Source organism: Coturnix japonica, chromosome 2 (assembly GCF_054131305.1).
Source record: "Coturnix japonica strain WE chromosome 2, WE-NBRP24, whole genome shotgun sequence".
In the NCBI taxonomy this organism is placed as follows: domain Eukaryota; kingdom Metazoa; phylum Chordata; class Aves; order Galliformes; family Phasianidae; genus Coturnix; species Coturnix japonica.
Genome location: NC_140664.1, coordinates 77139190 through 77159726, shown reverse-complemented (window position 1 = coordinate 77159726; position 20537 = coordinate 77139190). Strand labels below are relative to the sequence as shown.

Genomic DNA, 20537 nt, shown 5'->3' with positions numbered 1-20537 from the left:
TATAACCCTTCTCATTGTACTAAAGTCCCCACTTGTTTAATTTCTGGCATTTCTTCATTGCCTTGCATAACACTAATTTCTATAACTTTTCAAAAGGCGTGACCCACTCTGTTTCTGTAATCATGCTTACAGCAAAATGCTTGTCACACCATACAGTTTCCTTCCCCTCCTCCTCTTTCCTTCCCTATCCCCCAGACTCTTACAGATGTTGCCACTACCTTCCCCTTCTCTTACCACCCAAAGCAGCTCCGCTGTCTTATGGGACAGTAGAGTGACAACTACTGTGCCATATTTATCCCTGCTGTACTTTTTCACTCCACCCTTTCTCAAGCTCTGCCAGTGGGGCTGTTTCAGTTCTTGCACTCCTCCATGGCATGCAAGTAACAGTACTTGCACTGAGCACTAACTCAGTATTTTGCATTGTTTCTTTGAAGTGTTTTCCAGCCATGGATGCAATGAGATTCTTTCACCAATACAAGAAGCAAGGTGTTTAGCCTTGCAACTTCAACAGCTTTGCCTCTGCCTATACTCCTAACAATCTTCACTCTGAATTTTGACTCTCAGAATCTAATTCAGTCAGTAAGCTCTTGACATCTTATGCTGATGTATCTTATTCATAGAATCACAGAATGGCTCATGTTAGAAGAAGCCTCAAAGATCATCTAGTTCCAAGCCTCCTGCCAACCACTAAATCAGTCACTAAATCAGGCTGCCCAGGGTCCCATCCAACCTGGCCCTGAACATCGCCAGGGATGGGGCATCCACAGCTTCTGTGGGCAGCCCATTCCAGCATCTCACCATTTTCTCAATGGAAACTTTCCTCTACATCTAATCTAAGTCTACCTTCTTTTGGTATAAAACCATTCCCCCTCATCCTATCACTATCTAACCATGCAAAAAGTTGATTTCCCTTCTTATTTATAAACATCTTTTAGAGACTTGAAGGCTGCTATCAAGTCTCCCCTGATCCTTCACTTCTAAAAGCCCAGCTTCCTTAGCCAATCTTCATAGAAGAGATTGTCCAGTTCTCTAATAATCTTCATGGCCCTGCTCTGGACTTGTTCCACAAAGACTGCATCTTTCCTATGCTGGGTGCCTCATGCCTGGACACAGTACTCCAGATGGGGCCTTGTAAGGAGGGGGACAATCACCTCCCTCTCCCTACTGATCACCCTTCCCTTGATGCAGCCCAGGACACTGTTGGCCTTTCAGGCTGCAAAGAGCACACTACTGGCTCATGTTAAGTTCTTCACCTGCCAGAATCCATAAGTCCTTCTCAGTAGGGCTACTCTCAATGAGTTCTTATCCTAGTATGGACACATATCTGGGATTGCCTCAACACAAGTGCATAACCTAGCACTTGGCCTTGTTGAACCTCTTTATGTTCATGTGGACCCAATCCTCAAGCCTGTCCAGGTCTCTATTAAAAAAAAGAGTCATAGCTTCACAAGGCTGGAAAATTGGATCAGGCCTACAATACCTGCTTACATTCAGAAATCAAAACCATGCATTCTGGTTCTGTAATCATTTTACAATATTGATTTTAAACAACAGGCTAGTTGTTTTCACAACACCAGAAGAACAGTGAAATGAGTAAGTGAATCGTTTTGCTGTCCTCTCAGTAGACAACTATGGTGTAACAGTTAAAATGAGATTATGATTCACTTTGTTCCTTTGAAATGCCTAAAACTAAAACATAACAAGATGAACAAGGAACACAAAACCTTGTGAGATTTTTTTGGCATTCATTAGAGAGAAGCTCTGAGTAGGCGGGAACAGAGTTGACATAGGAGAGAAGGAAAGGGAAGTGCAAACTATACTCTATTTCTAAATTTATTCAGTGCTCTAACACACAGACACAGCACCTGACTGAGGACAAGACTCAGGTCTTCTCTCTCACGGGATCACAGGTAAACATTTAGAACAATTTAAATAACTTTTCTGATGTTTTTAAATGGTTATCTATAGCTTGTATGACAGCTTAAGCATATTAAAACATACCAGAGTTACACTGTACTCATTCTTGATTTATACTTTTCTAGATGTCACGCCTTATAGAAAATGAATATGTGAGCTAAGAAAAATAGTTGGGAGCATAATTGATCACAAGAAGGAAAATCTTGTCAGGACAGCAGCTGTCATACTAATTAAGACCTTCAGTTTGATAAAAGAGGCTCAGTTCAGGTGAAGCAAAGGCCATTTTCATTCTGCCTTGTACATGATCAGGCCAGGGACTCAGAGAAGTAGAGTAAAACAGACAGATTTATATTCTGATGCTCATTTGGTCAGGCTTGCCAAGGAGAGGAAGTCACTCTGTGGTACAGATTTGGTATAAACTGGATAATGACTGCCAGAAGAACTAAAGTAGTTTGGTAACCAAAAACTTGATAAATATCTGTGGACTTCAGAGACTGACCTGCAATTTCTGCAGTGCCATTCAATAAATATAAATCTTTCTTTACATAATAACAATAACAACAATATTTTCTAGTCTATTTTACAGAAAACAACAAGAAGAAGATACTACTGAACAGGTAAGTTAAAGTTTGGAATGCTAATAGCTCATACGCACAGGTATTTCTGGGGAAAATAAAATTGCCAGAATATAAAGAAGAGATTGTAGTTAGACTTTGTGAATAAAATGGTAACACTCTAAAAGCAAATAACTTTGCCATACATTATATTATCTGAAATGGGTGGCTAGCCAGAAAAAGTCTATAAGCACCTAAATACATTCTCAGTATCAACTCCTAGTTCTATCCAGATCCAAAATGAGATAGTGAAAAGCTCAGATGTCCCAAGTACAAAAACTACTTAAACTTCCCTGGAAGGGCAGATCTATAAAAGAGGACATATCTATAATTATAGGGAAATATTAGATGGATAACAAAAACCTAAAAGAAATTGCTGCTCCCAGCAGGTGGCATGTGGCACATGTAGAAGATAAAACATACAACTAGGATATTAATTTCAAATGGCACCTATATACTGCATTGCAAATGCAACATTTCTCACTAGTATGTACTGCATACATCATTTTAGACACTCAAATACTACAATTCTGTCTGTTGTCTCTTTCCAGGCTCTAGCAATGGAACAGGTTTCAGCATCAATTGGTAGTTTTACAGTTGATCTTTTCAACAAACTGAATGAGACCAACAGGGACAAAAACATTTTCTTTTCACCTTGGAGTATATCATCTGCACTCGCCCTGACATACCTGGGTGCAAAAGGCAATACAGCAAGAGAGATGGCAGAGGTAAGTAGCTCTGTGAAGCTACGATGCTCAGCACTTGCTGTTGAGACACTCCCTTCCATTGCATAGAGAAAGACTACATTTGGGTTTGCACAAATGCATTGCTATTGCTGAGTGCAATGGCTGTGGAAAGGAGTTCAGCCTTGTAGTCCAGACTGAAGCAATGTGATAACGCTCACAGAGATGAGCAATAATGCAATTCCTTGTTACTGTATGGAATTTACATATACTAGAGCTCCAGTGTCCCTCTGGTTATATCAGAAGACAGCACAGTGAGTTATCACAAGGAGCCAAACAAGACAACCACTTCATCTATATTAGGTTTTAGGTCAAGCAGATTGTTCCATGCCAATTTCTTACCTTTGTAAACTGTTTGCAGGTTCTTCATTTCACTGAAGCCGCTGGAGCTGAAAGCTCTTCTGTGGCCAGACCTTCTCGGGGGAGACCAAAAAGAAGAAGAATGGTATCTATCAGACCTGCAATTCCGAGATGAGAATTTAAATGTCTGGAAATAGTCTTAAGAGTACACCATTTCTTACTTGCAACTTTTTTAATGTTTAAAGTATAAAACCCAATATACTTTACAACACATTCAATTTCAGTTCCATTCACTCATTTAGACTCAAAAGTATAGAATCACAAGTCCTGGGATAGTCTGGAAAGTTTTCAATATTGTAAATCAGTTAGTCAAGCCATAAATGGAGCCCTGCAAACTGCAGTGGTGGCAAATTTGGAAAGATAAAAAGTAAGAGAGAGGAACAGAAACCCCTTCCCCACATCTACCTCTTAGTGTGTTTCAAAAACTTTATGCAAAAAAAAAATGCAACTGGTAAATGTACAGTTTCTTTTTCCAAGGACCCCGAGCATGAGCAAGCTGAGAACATCCACACTGGATTCAAAGAGCTCCTGGCAGCCTTTAACAAACCCAGAAACACCTACTCACTGAGAAGTGCCAACCGTATCTATGTGGAAAAAACCTACCCATTGCTGCCTGTAAGTTGAATGGTTTTTATTTTAAAGAGGATTAAGAAAAAATGGGGGAAAAAAAAAAAAGAAAAAGAAAAAAGTTTTGCATTGTATTCACTTGTCATTAATAGAACAGATTTGAAGCTGTCCATAAATGCTGCAAATGATGAGCTGTGGCTTCTAGTGGTAAACTTCAATGGGAAATACCATTTGGGCTTCTCCCAGTAATAAGAATGCATTTGGCTGTAATGTGTTACTCCTTCTCAGGCAACACAGCTTTCACAGAATCACAGAATCGTAGGGGTTGGAAGGGATCTCCAGAGATCATCCAGTCCAACCCCCCTGCCAAAGCAGGCTCCCTACACCACATCACACAGGTAGGCGTCCAGGCGTCTCTTGAATATCTCCAGAGAAGGAGACTCCACCACCTCCCTGGGCAGCCTGTTCCAGTGCTCCATCACCTTCACCATAAGGAAGTTCTTGCGCACATTGATGTGGAACTTCCTCTGCTCCAGTTTCTGCCCATTATCCTAGCTTTATCACTAGGAACCTCAATACATACAATTGAAAATGAGATATTACATTAAGCACAACCAGGGGATGTGCACAGTCTTCCTTCCTTCTCCAAATAAAAGTGGGAATGAGAGAATAAGAGTAGGGAAATGTTTGTCCTTCGGTTATTTCCTAACCATTAACTCACTGCTCAATAGAGAGCAAAAGGCTAGATCCTGCAGTTGCCTACATGCAAAAAGTTAACAAGAAGTCCAATAGCTAACAAATAACTTTTTTGGACTATAAAAATACTGTACAATGCAGAATATTTCCTTCTTTCTTTCCTTCTTTTTGTATGCCATTTTCTAGACATATATACAGCTCAATAAGAAATACTATAAGGCAGAGCCGCACAAGGTTAACTTTAAGACAGCCCCGGAACAAACCAGAAAGGAAATCAACACCTGGGTGGAAAAACAAACGGAGAGTAAGTTGAGCTCAACCCCAACACCCTTCCTCTCCCTGCTGCTCCCTTTGGGACCCTGTTCCCACACTTGTGACTGTGGCATCCAGGTTATGCTTTCTTGCGTAGGCAGTAGATGGCTGTCTGCTTCCAGCTGCTTGCCGTGAGACTGCGGCATTTTTTCAGGCAGGAGACAATTGCTGTCAGCTAGCCAGGAAAGCTGGGCAGCAAACAGCAAACAGACTAACTGGTTTATGTCAGGGAAGTCATTCGGGTAGTAGGGCACTGAAGCTTGCACTTTTTCACTAAGGAGTTAAAATGAGTGGATAAAGAATCAAAACATTCCCTCACTGTGTTACACTGGAGTAAAGCCTGACTTTTCTGATTTCAAAAGGTAAAATAAAGGATTTGTTGAGTTCGGATGATGTAACAAACACCACCAGGCTCATCTTGGTCAATGCCATTTACTTCAAGGCAGAATGGGAAGTGCAATTTCAGGCAGGACACACATCTATGCAACCCTTCCGACTGAGCAAGGTAAGCTCCTCTGGTGTCCTCCTTACAGCAAGAAGACGGGAGACCACACCTACCGCTACCATCTTTTATTTCATCCATCCTTTAGGCATTCCTTGGTAAACAGACTCTCTGAAAAGTTGTTTACAGCAAAATGTGTCAGTGGTCAGCTCACCAACATTTATGGAACATTATGATGCTGCTCAGGCAAAGGAGAACTAGATCCATATGGAACACAGTTTGCAAAAACACTAGAGTCACTTAAAGCCTTTTTGTAAAACTGAGGTATAAGGGCTAAATTGTAAAAATCAGATATTGAGAGTCCATGCTTCCTGTAAAGGAACTACATGCCATGCTATGAACACGCAGTACCCGTGCCTCTGTGCTGCACAATCCAGCTGTGAATGCAGCCACTAAAGTACAGATGCAGCAGCACAGTTCCACTGGATGGGTGCATTGCTGAGTGAGACTAGAAGTAATGTTGCCAGAGGTGATCACAAAAGTGCTGCACAACATTTATCCTCTTACACCATACCTGTTTCACTGCTGAAGTGTTGGGTGGCTGTATGCCATAAATGCTCCATCCCCCTAATTCTTGCAGACATTTCTGACTCTCTTCCTCGCTCCTCTGTGGGCTGATGTGCATGTTCTGGGGAAGAGAGAAAATCAGTTAGCTCAGCCCCCAGCAAAATACTCTGGGACAAGAGACAAGATCAGCAATATTGTCCAGTCAAGCAAAGCCTTGGAAAAAGAACCTCTGTTACAAAAGCTGCTTATGAACGTTTCCTCTTTACAAGAAATTCCTTTTTTCAAGGAATCATTTCTAACCGATAAACAAACAACTTACAGAACAAGTCCAAGCCCGTGAAAATGATGTATATGAGAAATACATTTCCAGTTCTTATCATGGAAAAAATGAACTTCAAAATGATTGAGCTTCCATATGTGAAACGTGAACTCAGTATGTTCATCCTGCTTCCTGATGACATCAGAGATGGCACTACGGGTCTTGAGCAGGTAAGAAGTTATGCTACATTCATTCCGTATCACCACTCAGTCATCAGAACAAAAAGGACAGACTGATGACCATACGGCCCTTTCTTTCTTCTGCAATTAATTTGGCAGAAGTAGCACTGAAAAACTTGCAGCACTGTGTCTCACATTTGGTTTGCAGCCTGTTCTTTGATAGAGCTATTTATACTTCATGTTTTCAGCCAAAAGTTAAATATGCCTGTTAAAAATCTGTTTAAATCATTTGATTAGAAAATATTTTAAAAAAGCAATCATAATTAATTAATTGGTTTATCCTTGCAACTATCAAGTTCTTCTTATTTCTTAAATGATAGCTGGAAAGGGAACTCACCTACGAGAAGCTGTCAGAATGGGCTGATTCGAAGAAGATGACAGAAACTCTTGTGGATCTGCACCTGCCCAAGTTCTCACTGGAGGACAAATATGACCTCCATGATACTCTGAGGAACATGGGAATGACAAGTGCCTTCACCAGCAAGGCAGATTTCAGGGGTATGACTGCTAAGAAGGATTTGTTTATTTCCAAAGTCGCTCATCAGTCTTTTGTTGCAGTTGATGAGAAAGGCACTGAGGCAGCAGCTGCTACGGCTGTAATTGTAACAGTCACAGCTACGGCTATCAACATTGCTCTGAAATTTAAGGCTGATCACCCTTTCCACTTCTTCATCAGACACAACAAATCCAAAACGATCCTGTTTTTTGGCAGATTCTGCTGCCCAGCAGAATGAATTATTCCTCTCTCCCAGAGGGATCCACCAGGGTGTGCCTCAAAGACCATCTCTCTACTGCTCCTTTATGCTAATGAAATTGCCTTTCAGAAAAGCAAATGCTTGATGTATAATTGCTAACCCCTGTTCACCTTGCATATTGTCCTTGTTTCTCTAAACTCTCAAGACTGAGGTTGATTTGCACCGGCAAAAAAAAAAAGGCCAAGAAAATGACAGGGAACATGCCTTATTGCTATCTCTTAATGAAACATGATCTAAACAATTCAAACCTGCTTCTCATTTTCAATTTAATGTAATTATATCCGTTTCCTGGCTACCATCTGCACAGTTTCTTTGATAACTGTATGATTTGTTACTTATGAGTGCCTTTCAGCTAAGACTGGCCCAGTATTGTCAGAAACACCAGTAAGATTTTACTCATGCTTCACTTCATCATTTTGCCATGATCTGCAATTAAATAATAAATAAGTTTGGAACTATGTTTATGCTATGCAAGATTCTGACTCGCCTCTTTTAGAGCATCCTGTACAATGGATGGCTGACACATATTTCTACTCTTGCTGTTTCAAACCAACCGTCACATCACCACTAACGATGAAGTGCTGAGACATTCTAATAAACCAGTGTCTTCATACAGCACTGAAAACAACATTCGACATGTTATCCTAGGCATTTTCTAGACACACCAAATCAAATCAAAGCCTGTGATAACACAGTTAAGGCATTTGCCCAGTCTTGTTCAACACCCTCACCAATAATTTACTAGGAGAGTAATTAGGCCCTGGAAGAGGCTGCCCAGGGAGGTTGTGGATGCCCCGTCCTTGGAGGTGTTCAAGACCAGGTTGGACAGGGGGCCCTGGGCAACCTGATCTAGTAAAGGTGTATGTTTGGTGGCCCTGCCAGGCAGGGGGGTTGGAACTACATGATCCTTGAGGTCCGTTCCAACAGGGGTCATTCTGTGATTCTGCAATCTAGATAAAGGGATAGAGTGTATCCTCAGCAAATTTGCTGACAATATGAAGCTGGAGGAGTGGCTGACATACCAGGAGGCTGCTCTGCCATTCAATGAGACCTGGACAGGCTGCAGAGGAACCTGATTAACAAGTATAGGGCGCTGGGGAGGAATAACTGCATACACCAGTACAGATCAGGGTCTAGCCTGCTGGAAAAAAGCTCAGAGGAGAAAAAGCTGGGTGTCTTGGTAGACAACAAATCAGCCATAAGCCAACAGTGTGCCCTTGTGGCCCAGGTATCCTGAGGTAATTAAGAAGAGTGTGGCCAGCAAGTTGACAGAGGTAATCCTCCCCATTTATTCTGCCTTGGTAAGGCCACATCTGGAGTACTGTGTCCAGTTCCAAGCCTCCACAGTTCAAGAAAGGCAGGGAACTGCTGAACAGAGTCCAGTGGAGGGCTGCAAAGTTTGGATCTCATCACTGTTTCTAAATATCTAAAGTGCAGGAATCAAGTGAAAGGGCCCAGTCTCTCTTCAGTGGTGTGCAATTTACAGCTCACTCTATCCCCCCCCAACAAAAGGTAGTCTATTTGGAAATACACCTCCACCCAACAAAGTATATCTACGCCTTCTCTGTACACCAGGCTGCTTCTAAACACAGTACCCTCCCTCAGCTGTAACCCCGGCTCAGGGTTCAGCTGTCTGTCAGTGAGGACCTGCTGAGGTTCAGCCCAGCTGCATGCTACTGACTCAGCTTTATAAAGAAATGTATTAAGGTGTGGAAAAGCACGCAAGTGAAAACTACACAATATAAGTAAAGTAAAAACACAAAGAAGTTGTTCTCAGTATGGAATCGTCAGCATAGCAAGGACTCAAGAGGATAAATGCTTGCACATAGGGGTGTAAAACTTAAATTTATATATATATTTCAGAATTGGAATTCTCCATCTTCTTCAGGTCCTTCTGAATGGCAGCTCAACCCTCTGGTGTATCATCCACTCCTCCAAGTTTTGTATTGTCAACAAACTTGGTGATGGTGAACTCTATCTCAGCGTCATGGTCATTAATTAATGTGTAAATAATACCAGCACTGGCATTAAAAAGCTGGAGATGAAAGATGACTTCATCAAAAGGCTGGAGAAAAGCGACTTGTTTTATCAGAAAACTTTTAATGACCATTCGTCAGAGACCAACCTATTTGTGACCAGCAGGTCAGGCAGAGGTTTTAATGTCGTAACACACTGTTTCTACCATTCTATCTGCAGTAAGCCACTATCTCCTCTCCTCCACGTGGTACAGCACAACCAAGAGCACCTTTTCTTTCCCATGTTTTCTCCCCTTTGAAACTCTACTCCCTGTTACTAAACAGGATCTTGCAGCAGATACCACAGAGTGTCCACACAGTTTGGGCACCCTTTTGTAATTTTCCTGTATTTTTGGCCAATCTTTGTAGTTTGTAGCACAGTAATTATCACTATTAACTGCTCTCTTACTTCTTCTAAATATTCAGCCAAACAGGTAACAGCAGCTTCAGATATGTAGCAAGAACATTTCTTAACCACATAACTAAACATAACGGTGTTCAAAACCTGTTTAATCCAAGTCACACAGATAAAAACTGGAATTGCTAATTACATCGGTTAAAATAAAATGCCTGTGTACAGATAACTGTCTTGCATTATATCTTTACTGATTTCTGATTACATATAATCTACTACTTCAACTCTTTACTACAAAACAACAAGCAGTTTCAGTAAATTAAATAATTAAAAGCTTGGCAGCGTTTTGTGAGTGGCCCAAACTCCCTCTATTCCTAGAAGATAATAAGCTTGGCACAGTGCAGGGCCTGTGGGTTATCTAAAGCATCTTCACCTCCTCTTCTAGGAGGAAATGCATTCTCTTAAAGCACCATCCAGGAGTTCAAATAAGCATCACACTCACTTAGACTTCATCACTTACTTTGGAAATACTGTCTGTGTTTTCAAGAGGATCTGACAGCTAAGACATAAAAGGATTAAGTGTAAAATATCACAAAAAAGGGCCTTACGTGACCTGACAACCACAAGTATTCAAATCTCTCCCCTGAAATTTGATTATTATTTTGATGTGTCCCTTGTCAGTGCAATGCAACTCTATCCTTTCTGCAGTGCCCACATACACTACAGACTAAGGTTGAGGAGGGCACCACTGGGAAGAAGGCACACTGGGCTTAACGTTTCAGGACACACATTAACTAACAGTGGTTCTGAATTGGCCTCTCTCCCCTCATCTCTCTCTCTGTAATTCTGAAAGCCAGTGGTGGAGAAAAGTAATGGGAATACATGAGGGAACAGGCATATGAATACAAAAAGAGGATGTTAGGAAGAGAAGGGAGGTACAACCAGTTCTACATTTCCAAGAGTGTTCGTTGCTTCACAAACAGCCGCAGATCCCGACTGAAGAAACATCTTAACTCTTCCCTCTCTCGCAGGATTTCAGGTAGTGTAAATATTCCTATCTAATTAACCAGCTTCCTTTTGACAGTCTTAAAAATGCATATGAATTCTCCAGAATGGAGTGGCTAAATAACTTTAATGTCACGCAGGGAAATGGAGTGTTCAAGTCTCCACACAAGATACAGCCTTTAGGAAAACACTGCACAAAGGGCACCGTTTTCTATACTGGGCAAAACCTGCGCAGCCTGAGTGCAAAATAGTTTCCTCACTTGCAGGCAGAGTGCCCTAATCACCAGGCTACCAGCTGATATAGGATCAGAGGACTGAACACAGAGTGCAGATGACAATGCTCTCCTACTGATCCCAGAGTTAAACACACGTGACTGTGTGACTCCACAATGCGGTGTTTTAGACAGTCAGCACTGTTCTAGCCTCTGCTTTATTCATGTTAAATAACTACTGGATCAGCATCCAGCCTTTTCCTTTCCTGGATGATCAAAGCAGCTATTAGAGAGGTGATGTTCATACACAATGCTCTCTCTCAAGCCCTAGAAATGCCTGATTGCTTGTGTGCAAATTCAGTTCTGACACGCTCTGACAATAATGAAGATATTGGTCTGAAATTCTTTAAGCAAAACCCCTCAGCTCAGCCCCAATCCCTAGATACTCTCTGGGACTATTTAGCTGATTAGCTCCTCCAGGCACAGCAGTAAGAAATACCAGACTTAAGGTGAAGTGCTTAAGGTATGAGCTAGGCTGCAGGGCATTCACCTCTGAGGCTCACCTAAGAATAATTCAAAGCTGTTTTGGAGCACTGGAAGCTTTGACATCCAAATGTGAGAATCCCAAAAGCTCCAGCTGTCTCTAAGATTGAACAACAGCTGATTTGGGGGATCGCTGCTTTGATTTAAGCACACAAACTGTGAGTGAACCTGGACTGAAATTTCCAGTTGTTTTCACTGACCTAATACTTAGTCTTTCACTTGATGCAATCCCACACTGCCAATGGAAATTTATGAATTTATCCTAATATTTGTCAACAGTACTAAAATATGTTAGTTAGAACCACAAGTCTGTTCTGGATCCAGGTATGAAAACTTACTTTAACCCTGGGGTTTCTCTGTTTTTGTTATTATCTTCGATTTTGTCCCATAGACAGAAGCAGAAAGAGAATGAGAAATCTACAGGTTCTGATAAACCAACATGAAACCAGGGCAAAGCTGTTGCTTAAAACAGGAACTGTTTGGAGTTGTATGTAAGACAAAAGGGTTTACTTGAAAAACAGTCACCCAGCTACAGTTGACAAATGTAGGCCTATGTTCACAAAGATCAAATAACCATCTACATCCATCAGCCTTCTAAAGCATGTGACAAATGGCATGAACTCACATTACTTCTTTCAGCAGAAGATAATGAAGTTTAAAGAAACAGGAATATTGATCTGATGATGAATAAGTGAAAGAGCTGAAACAAGAATATAATCATTTAAGAGCGATGGGAAAGGGAGATATTGCACAGGTTTCAAAAAGAGACTTGCAATCAGACTGTGCTTGGCATTTTGGCCATTATAGAGCCATCCCAACAGTGTGTTTTACAAGGGTGCAGGCAATCTCCCACCAGCAACTTCCTATTTTGTTAAATATTGCCTCAAGTTGTTAAATAATGGCCTCAAGTTGCGCCGGGGCAAGTTTAGGTTGGATATTAGGAAGAACTTCTTTACAGAAAGGGTAGTTAACTACTGGAATAGGCTCCCCAGGGAGGTAGTTGAATCACAATCCCTGAATGTGTTTAAGAGCCATCTGGATGTGGTACTTAGGGATATGATTTAGAGGAGGGTTTTTAGAGTTAGGGTATTGGTTAAGATGCGGTTGGATTTGATGATCTTCAAGGTCTTTTCCAACCTGGGCAATTCTATGATTCTAAGATTCTATGATTGTGAAGAAGCAGTCATCACCTCTCTTTGCTAATCATTTGTCTCAGGCTGTATTGATGGAGTCTCTCTCAGCATCAACCAACAGCTTCACCCTGGACCTTTACAGAAAGCTGGATGAAACATCCAAAGGACAAAACATTTTCTTTGCTCCTTGGAGTATTGTAACCGCTCTTGCTATGGTCTATCTGGGTGCAAGAGGTGACACGGCAACCCAGATGGCTAAGGTAAGCTTTGATATCTGCAGTGTATCACCTTAAAGCTGGCTCCCACATGACGTGCATTATTCACTTGCCTAAGTGGAACAAAAAGGAGCAACATAAGAGAATGGTGATTTGCCATCATGTTGGGTGCAAGAAATAACACTGCATGCAGTCCTGCAGAACACTGTTCTTGCAATTTATTTCCAAAAGCTCCCTTCTCTGCTACCATATATTTAACTTACAGTTGCCAGAGCAATGCAACTGGCCTGGCAGAGTGAAGTTACTGACATATTAGAGATTGTCTTCTCATTCTCCACAACCAATTAGTAAACTCTCTGAACCCAAACTTGGCTGCACAGCAGCAGCATCTTTGCTTATGACATGGCAAGTCCATAAATAATATCATTATTTATTATTTATTATTATTATTTATTATTATCGTGTGCCCCGGTGGCGCAACTGGTAGGAATGCTGTGTTGCAACACCGGAGGCCCTGGGTTCGAATCCCCCTGTGGCGCAAGTGGTAGAAGTGCCGCTCTGCTACACAGAGGCTCGAATCCCGGGGGGTTGGACTCAATGATCTCTAAGGTCCCTTCCAACCTGCACGAGACTGTGATACTATGATGATTATATAACAGAAAGTATTTTTTATCTTCACAAAACAAACTGTCCTTAGGAAAATTTATCGCTGCCACAGGTTCTTCATTTTAACCGGACTGCAAGAGAAGAAAATCCTTCTGAGATGACAGCACCTTCTCTGGGGAGACCAAAGAAAAGAGATGTGGTAATTAATTTGACAGGACTCACAGAAACAAATCTCAGAGACTGGGATAGCTGAGCATGACTGCTTTAACCTTCTAAAATGTTTCTGTCGATACCTACTGTCCTACTTCAGTAAGAACTATACATAGAAAAATGGGAACAAGCAGGTCATATTACTGTAAAACTCACCAACTCAGAACTTCAAAGCAGAGCAGAGACACTAAAAGCATTTTGATTGACTTTCACACTTTGTTACTTGCTTTTAGCTGGTCTATGGCAATAGGAAGAACTAATATTCTCATTATCTTCAGGTTTGGGTTATTTTTTCTGGATTGTAAAACAGCCATTGACTTCACATCTGACTTCAGTCCTGCCCTCTTAAAACTCTGTTCCTCCTTTGCCAAACATGGACACATCAGGCAAACAAAATTCCCCTCTACGCTAACACACTCTGAATCACCCTTGCTCATCAGCTCCCCAAAGCCTTGACAGCAGGGTGAACTGCACGGAACCTTTTCTTCTTTTTCAAATGAACTCCTTATGCCTCAAAGGTCTGTAAACTCAAACAAGCGGCATTTCTTTAGCACTGAAACTAAAAGAGAGCTCAAAGAAACCAAGTTAGAAAAACTGGAAATAAAAAGATCGCATCATTCTCCCTCTAGATGGCCAAGGATTCATATTCAAGATAAATCAGTACATCCATGTTCATTTTAGCTATTCACTGCCTAAGTTGTAGCAAATTCCACCTGGTTTAGTCATTTCTTTCCATTACCTCTTCACTATGTCCCCATTGCCTTGCAAAACCTATCTGCTATCATGTCCTCTGACTATCAAATTCTTCCCCATGTGTTCTCTCTGGAAGCCTGCAGCTCAGCATGCATGAAAAATGACCAGAGCAAGGAATGCCCCCCCATGAATCTTATGACAAGTCCCCATGCATCAGCAGCAAAGAATCTCAGTGTCTCACATGTAGCGCATGGCATATGCCATGGAGCAGGAAGACATACTGAAGTGGCTCATGGGGGGCAGGGGACAGGCAGCTTATCTCCACACTACCAAAGCAACAGCTGACAAACAAGCTCCTGCTCTCTAAAACCATCAACACAGACATTCTGGACAGGTTCCTTCCAAATTCCAAACAGCAACAGCAAAATTCACATCATACAGAAAATCCAAATCAACTCCATTCCCTGATGTTAGTATCTGCCTGAACAGAGTAGCTCCTCAAAAGCTGCAATGTTGTCTTAATGACTTTTTGTGATCATCCAAATTAGGCTTGACTGCGAATGAAATGAGATGCCCCAACATATTGGGTGCACCATCTGAGGACAGCTGATGTCCTCAAAGGTGTAAGCAGCTCCACAGAGCCAAATCATAGCCCCACAGACATAAAACTATTTATCCAGTTACACACAATGCTGCAAAAGTGCCAGATACCCAAAGAAGAGCTCTATCTTTGTAAATTAAAATGACCTGGGGATCTTAAATAACCACAGAAGGTGTAAAAATGTATATATATATATATATATATATATATATATATTTCCACACTAATTGGTGCTTCTTTCCAAGGGTCCTGAGTACAAGGAAACTGAAAACATCCCCTCTGGCTTCAAAGAACTCCTGGTTGCCATCAACAAACCTAGAAACACTTACTTGCTGAAAAGCGCTAACCAACTGTTTGCGGACAAAACCTACCCATTGCTGCCTGTGAGTTGAACATTTCTGCTTAAGAATATTTTGATATAAAGACTATTTGGCAATCACAATTTCCCAAACGTTCCACCTTTTAAATCTAGTACAGCTACAAGAGTTCTACAGCTGAACTACAGGAAGTTCCTGTCTTTTGAGCCAACTACTTGTTAGCATCACTGTTGGCTCATTTTTCCTCTAAAAGAAGCTTCTTTATATCTGTAGTCATCCTTCTCCGCCTTGTTGGTATCTATTTGGTAATCCAAATTGGCTGTAGCATTTTGACCTTCTTGACACCTTCAAAATCCTCCAAAAGATTTGTGACATAGGCCTTCCTATTACAAAATGCTGTTCCAATAATACATCATGCTTATCTACATGCCCAGTAGGCCTGCTTATTCATTTGCCCTGTACAGACTCATGGGTTTGTAATTCTCTGTATCTTTTTAAGAAATTACATTGCATTAATCACCTTCCAGTTTCTTGGAAGGTGCTGTTATATGAGGTTACTGTTCTTTCATCTTTAAGTTTCAGCCTCTTGAGAAATTACTCAGTCATTAAATTAAATCAGTCCTACTGAATGCTTGTTGCTCATGTTCTACATAATTCTGTGTAACTATGGTTTAAGATTAATCAAGGAATTTCCTGCTGGGAATCTCCACGAACTGTTTCATTGAAGGCAGCACTGTAAAAGTCAGTTCTGGTTTATTCTACCGTAACATTCCCTTTATATCTGACCTTCTATTGACCTCACAAGCAGCTTCCTCAACACTGAAGCAAACCTTAAAACAGTTTCAACTGAATGTGAGGCTGTTCTTCCCTCTTGTACTGAACTCTATATCATAAAACATAAAAATGTACTTCAAGTCATTCTAAATCACAGAATGGCCTGGGTTGAAAAGGACCATAATGTTCATCTAGTTTCCCCCTGCTTTGTGCAGGGCCACCAGCCACCAGACCAGGCTGCCCAGAGCCACATCCAGCCTGGCCTTGAATGCTTCCAGGGATGGGGCATCCACAACCTCCTTGGGCAACCTGTTCCAGTGTGTCACCACCCTCTGTGTGAAAAAATTCCTCCTAATATCCAACCTAAACCTCCCCTGTCTCAGTTTAAAACCATTCCCCCTTGTCCTATTGCTATCCACCCTCGTAAACAGCTGTTCCCCTCCTGTTTATACGCTCTCTTCAAATACTGGAAGACCACAATGAGGTCTCCCCAGAACCTTCCCTTCTCCGAGCTAAACAAGCCCAGTTCCCTCACCCTTTCCTCAGAGGAGAGGTGCTCCAGCCCTCTGATCATCTTAGTGGCCATCATCATAGAACATATCATAATTTAATGGTTATCTAGTTTCAAATGAGTAACATTTTCTTCAAGTCTGTATTAGCAGATTGTGTAATCTGCTGAAATGATCTTTTTCTACTATTTTTATGCTTAAATTTAACTATATAAGCATAAATTTTCCAATTCTATCTTCCAGAAATTTGTAGAACTCATCACAAGGTACTACCAAACAAAGCCACAAGCTGTAAATTTTAGGACAAATGCAGACCAAGGCAGAGCACTGATCAATTCCTGGGTTGAAAATGAAACTGAGAGTAAGTATCGCTCTTGATGGATTTTTCTTCTCCCACTTGAGCTTCCACTTGAATTGCTCTTGAAGCAAAGGATCCATAAAGGATGGAAACTTGGGGGAAATGATGAACAAATTACAGTTAAATGTCTTCAAGAAAGCCTACCACCAAAACTAACTGCCGCCCCTTGCAATGTCTTGTCCTTGATTCTTCATGTCATAAGCCTCTTCTGAATGATTTCTGTTCACAAGGAAGCAGAGTAGATACTAAATGGCTCCGCTTTGATCAGGGAAGGTTTCACTTCTGCAAGCTTCAACTGGTTACAGTTAACTTCACAGAACTTCCATGCTTTACACACTTTCTAACATCTTTTACTACTAAAACTGAAATAAATATGTTTTAAAAAGTGATGCTTCAAAAGCCATTTTATATACGTACACCATGAAAAATATACAGGGACAAAAATCTGAGTGCAAACGCTTTTGCTATGTAGCTAAGCACAGAGTAAGCACAGCTGAAAGTGGTGAGTCATGCAATCGCACCAAATTAACGGCCCTATTTGTTTGATTTTTAAGGGAAGATCCAGAATCTGCTACCTGCAGGATCTCTTGATTCTCACACTGCATTGGTCTTAGTAAATGCTATTTACTTCAAAGGAAACTGGGAAAAGAGATTTCTGGAAAAAGATACATCTGAGATGCCCTTCAGATTAAGCAAGGTAAATTCCTCCAAAATGTCTATTATGGCACTGAGATACCATTTTTAGAAGGAACTGAGTTACTTCTGAGAGCAGTACTTAAACACCTATGTCTCTTTTCACGCTTTTCAAACAGAGGCTGAATAACCCAAGCTCAAGTAATCTAATCTAAACGTTCTTTCCTAATACCCTGGCCATTGCATAGAACCTCATGTGGAATTCACAAGAGGGCTTGTCATTTTAGCCCGGTGTGTGGATGATGCGTTCAGCACACACTGTGCGCACAACTGAGCCTACAGTATTACAGTGATTGTGCACGGACAATGTACAGTAGCTGACAGCATGCATGCATACTTTTGGCTTGTGTCAAAGGTGAGCCAAAAGAGTTTTCAATTGAAACACTCACCTTGTTTGACATAGATTACGAGTGCAAACACCTTTTGTATGCCTGGTGCTGTGAAGCAATTGTGTCGATACTGTGGTTGTGTTACCTGAAACCTACTACGCTACATGCGCAGCTTTCGGACCTGTAATAGTACACGGTGCACAGAAAGGGTTTCATTCACAGGGTGGCTGACAGCAAAGCCTGCAAACAGATAAGCTTCTGCACTTGTGTAACAGTGGAAAAGAGAGAGTGGATGTATCAGTGAAGCTCTCTGAACGTAATACAGCATAAGAGTTCGGAAGATTATAGTGTAATACAATTTCATTTGGTAATCTCCTTCTCTGGAGATATTCAAGACCCGCCTGGACGCCTACCTGTATGACCTGGTGTAGGGAACCTGCTCTGGCAGGGGGCTTGGACTCGATGATCTCTGGAGGTCCCTTCCAACCCCTACGATTCTGTGATGTTATCAGGTGGTGCCCATATTTATTTATTTCTAAGATCGCTGTGACTTTTAAACAGGAAAAACAGCACTGGAAAAGTATTCAAATGATGCTGAGTCTAATACTTGTTGACAATGTTTTGCCTTCAGTTTAACAAAGCAAGGAATCTTTACCCTTCACCTTATGGAAAAAATACTACTTAACTTTTTAATGTCTGAATCACTCCACAGACCAAGACTAAACCAGTGCAGATGATGTTTCTGAGAGATACATTTTTGATGCTCCACGAACAAATGATGAAATTCAAAATTATTGAGCTGCCGTATGTGGAAAATGAACTCAGCATGTTGGTAATCCTACCAGACGACATCAGTGACAACACTACTGGTCTGGAGCTGGTAAAACTGACATACTGCATCGCATGACTACAAAGCACTAACAGAAATAAATGAAAATAGCGAGGAAGAATGAACTTCAAATGACCCTCTGAGTTCTCTGCCTAGGTTTCAGGGCATCTGTTAATGATGCAAACATAATAATCTACCTGGGGGTACACCTAAAAAAGTACACCCACTCTACTTTCTTAGCCTATTTGGTGCCCCCTTTTCTACTTGCAGAATAGCATAATAATTCAAGCAAGAACCAAATCTAAACCACCGTGCCCTACAATTAATCTTCTGAGAGCTTGACTAATCAGTTTTATGTGATCTTTAGTCCAGATTTCCACCTGATCCTTTATAACAAGGCTTCTCAAACCCAGTGCTGACTACCTTGACCCATGTAGTATCAGCAGCCTCTCATGACTGGTCAGGTCCCATGCATCCCACTTACTTACCACTACTAAAAGAAATGCCTTACATATTCACACATACCAAGCACTTACTAATGTGGTTAAGTTGGACACTGCATAAAAGCATTACTTCTCAAATCCACCTCCAAAATAATGAATTATTGTGAAGGTTCACTCTACATCCCACTGCATTTAAGGAAACAGATAGGAGTATAGGTCACTCAGCACTATGCAGGACCACATCCTAAGAATACGTAGCATGTTCCAGCTGTACCCACAGCTGGTAGTTGGACCTTTTAAATCTAGAGCATCAGACACCAATGTGTGCATGCCTTCTCTTTTCCTGTTGCATTATGACTATATTCTTATAAAATTCATTGCAGGTAGAAAGAAAACTGACCCATGAAAAATTAGCTGAATGGTCCAACTCAGACAATATGATGAAAGTAGAAGTGGAACTGTACCTGCCCAAGTTGAAGATGGAAGAAAATTACGATCTTACATCCACTTTGTGCAACATGGGGATACAAAATGCTCTTGACCCTGTTCAGGCTGATTTCACAAGGATGTCAGTGAAGAAGAACCTCTTCATATCAAAAGTTATTCACAAAACTTTCGCAGAGGTCACTGAAGAAGGTACTGAGGCAGCAGCTGCTACAGGCGTCCTGGTATTGAGGTCAAGAACACCCAGAGTAACTTTTAAAGCCGACCACCCTTTCCTCTTCTTCATCAGACACAACAAATCCAAAACCATCCTCTTCTTTGGCAGATTCTGCTCACCTTAGTCAGAGTTACTCCCTGCTCTGCAGAGCAGGAGATGCTGACTTGCCAGCTCAGGGGCAGAGCTCGATACTCCTGCTGCAGCTGAGGGGACTCAGACCTGCACTCTTTCAGCCTACACATTCCACAGCCTGGCCCAAAGCTTCTACTACCCCAGACAGCCATAGCAGTGTCTGTGTGTGTGTTCCATCCCTTCTCCTTGCAGCAGTGCATGCAGACTGAGGCACTATTTTCACTCTCACAAGAGCAACTGATTCAGACGCATCTTCTCACTTCCACCCTGCCATAATTAGCCTGTTTCTCTTTAGCTTTTCACTGTGCTTCTTTGCATTACAGTTCATCTCCATTGCCCTGAAGAAATAACAAGCACACACACTCCCATGCAGGCTGTTTCTTCACACAGAGTTACAGGTGCGACAGAAGAGCCTGACCCATACTGCTAACTA

General features: G+C 41.4%; 2 protein-coding genes and 1 long non-coding RNA gene across 3 annotated transcripts; 2 read left to right on the top strand and 1 right to left on the bottom strand.

Moving 5' to 3' along the window:
* The first annotated feature begins 2456 nt into the window (after window positions 1–2456).
* LOC107309562 (heterochromatin-associated protein MENT) lies at window positions 2457–7931 on the top strand. The gene is made up of 8 exons (XM_015854473.3): window positions 2457–2534; window positions 3083–3259; window positions 3636–3719; window positions 4112–4249; window positions 5084–5201; window positions 5572–5714; window positions 6540–6707; window positions 7037–7931. The coding sequence occupies exons 2-8, from the start codon at window positions 3092–3094 to the stop codon at window positions 7448–7450; spliced, it is 1233 nt and encodes a 410-aa protein (XP_015709959.1). The 5' UTR covers window positions 2457–2534; window positions 3083–3091; the 3' UTR covers window positions 7451–7931.
* Window positions 3616–19910, bottom strand: LOC146761983 (uncharacterized). Its single transcript, XR_014943588.1, has 3 exons — window positions 19776–19910; window positions 6226–6339; window positions 3616–3732 (listed from the first exon to the last, which is right to left on the bottom strand). It is a non-coding gene; the product is annotated as an uncharacterized LOC146761983 (long non-coding RNA).
* On the top strand, window positions 12733–20096 carry LOC146761982 (heterochromatin-associated protein MENT-like). The gene is made up of 7 exons (XM_085540321.1): window positions 12733–12994; window positions 13668–13754; window positions 15305–15442; window positions 16903–17020; window positions 17572–17714; window positions 18752–18919; window positions 19695–20096. Exons 1-7 carry the CDS (start codon window positions 12767–12769, stop codon window positions 20094–20096), a joined length of 1284 nt encoding a protein of 427 aa, XP_085396447.1. The 5' UTR covers window positions 12733–12766.
* The last annotated feature ends 441 nt before the right edge of the window (window positions 20097–20537 follow it).

What these genes read in the sequence shown, in the direction of transcription:
- LOC107309562 (XM_015854473.3), top strand. Translation starts at nt 3,092, where the DNA reads ATGGAACAGGTTTCAGCATCAATTGGTAGTTTTACAGTTGATCTTTTC. An exon ending in AAACCTACCCATTGCTGCCT is followed by an intron (nt 4,250 to 5,083) that starts GTAAGTTGAATG and finishes GCCATTTTCTAG; the next exon opens with ACATATATACAGCTCAATAA. An exon ending in GCACTACGGGTCTTGAGCAG is followed by an intron (nt 6,708 to 7,036) that starts GTAAGAAGTTAT and finishes CTTAAATGATAG; the next exon opens with CTGGAAAGGGAACTCACCTA.
- LOC146761982 (XM_085540321.1), top strand. Translation starts at nt 12,767, where the DNA reads ATGATTGTGAAGAAGCAGTCATCACCTCTCTTTGCTAATCATTTGTCT. An exon ending in GACCAAAGAAAAGAGATGTG is followed by an intron (nt 13,755 to 15,304) that starts GTAATTAATTTG and finishes CTTCTTTCCAAG; the next exon opens with GGTCCTGAGTACAAGGAAAC. An exon ending in GGTTGAAAATGAAACTGAGA is followed by an intron (nt 17,021 to 17,571) that starts GTAAGTATCGCT and finishes TTGATTTTTAAG; the next exon opens with GGAAGATCCAGAATCTGCTA.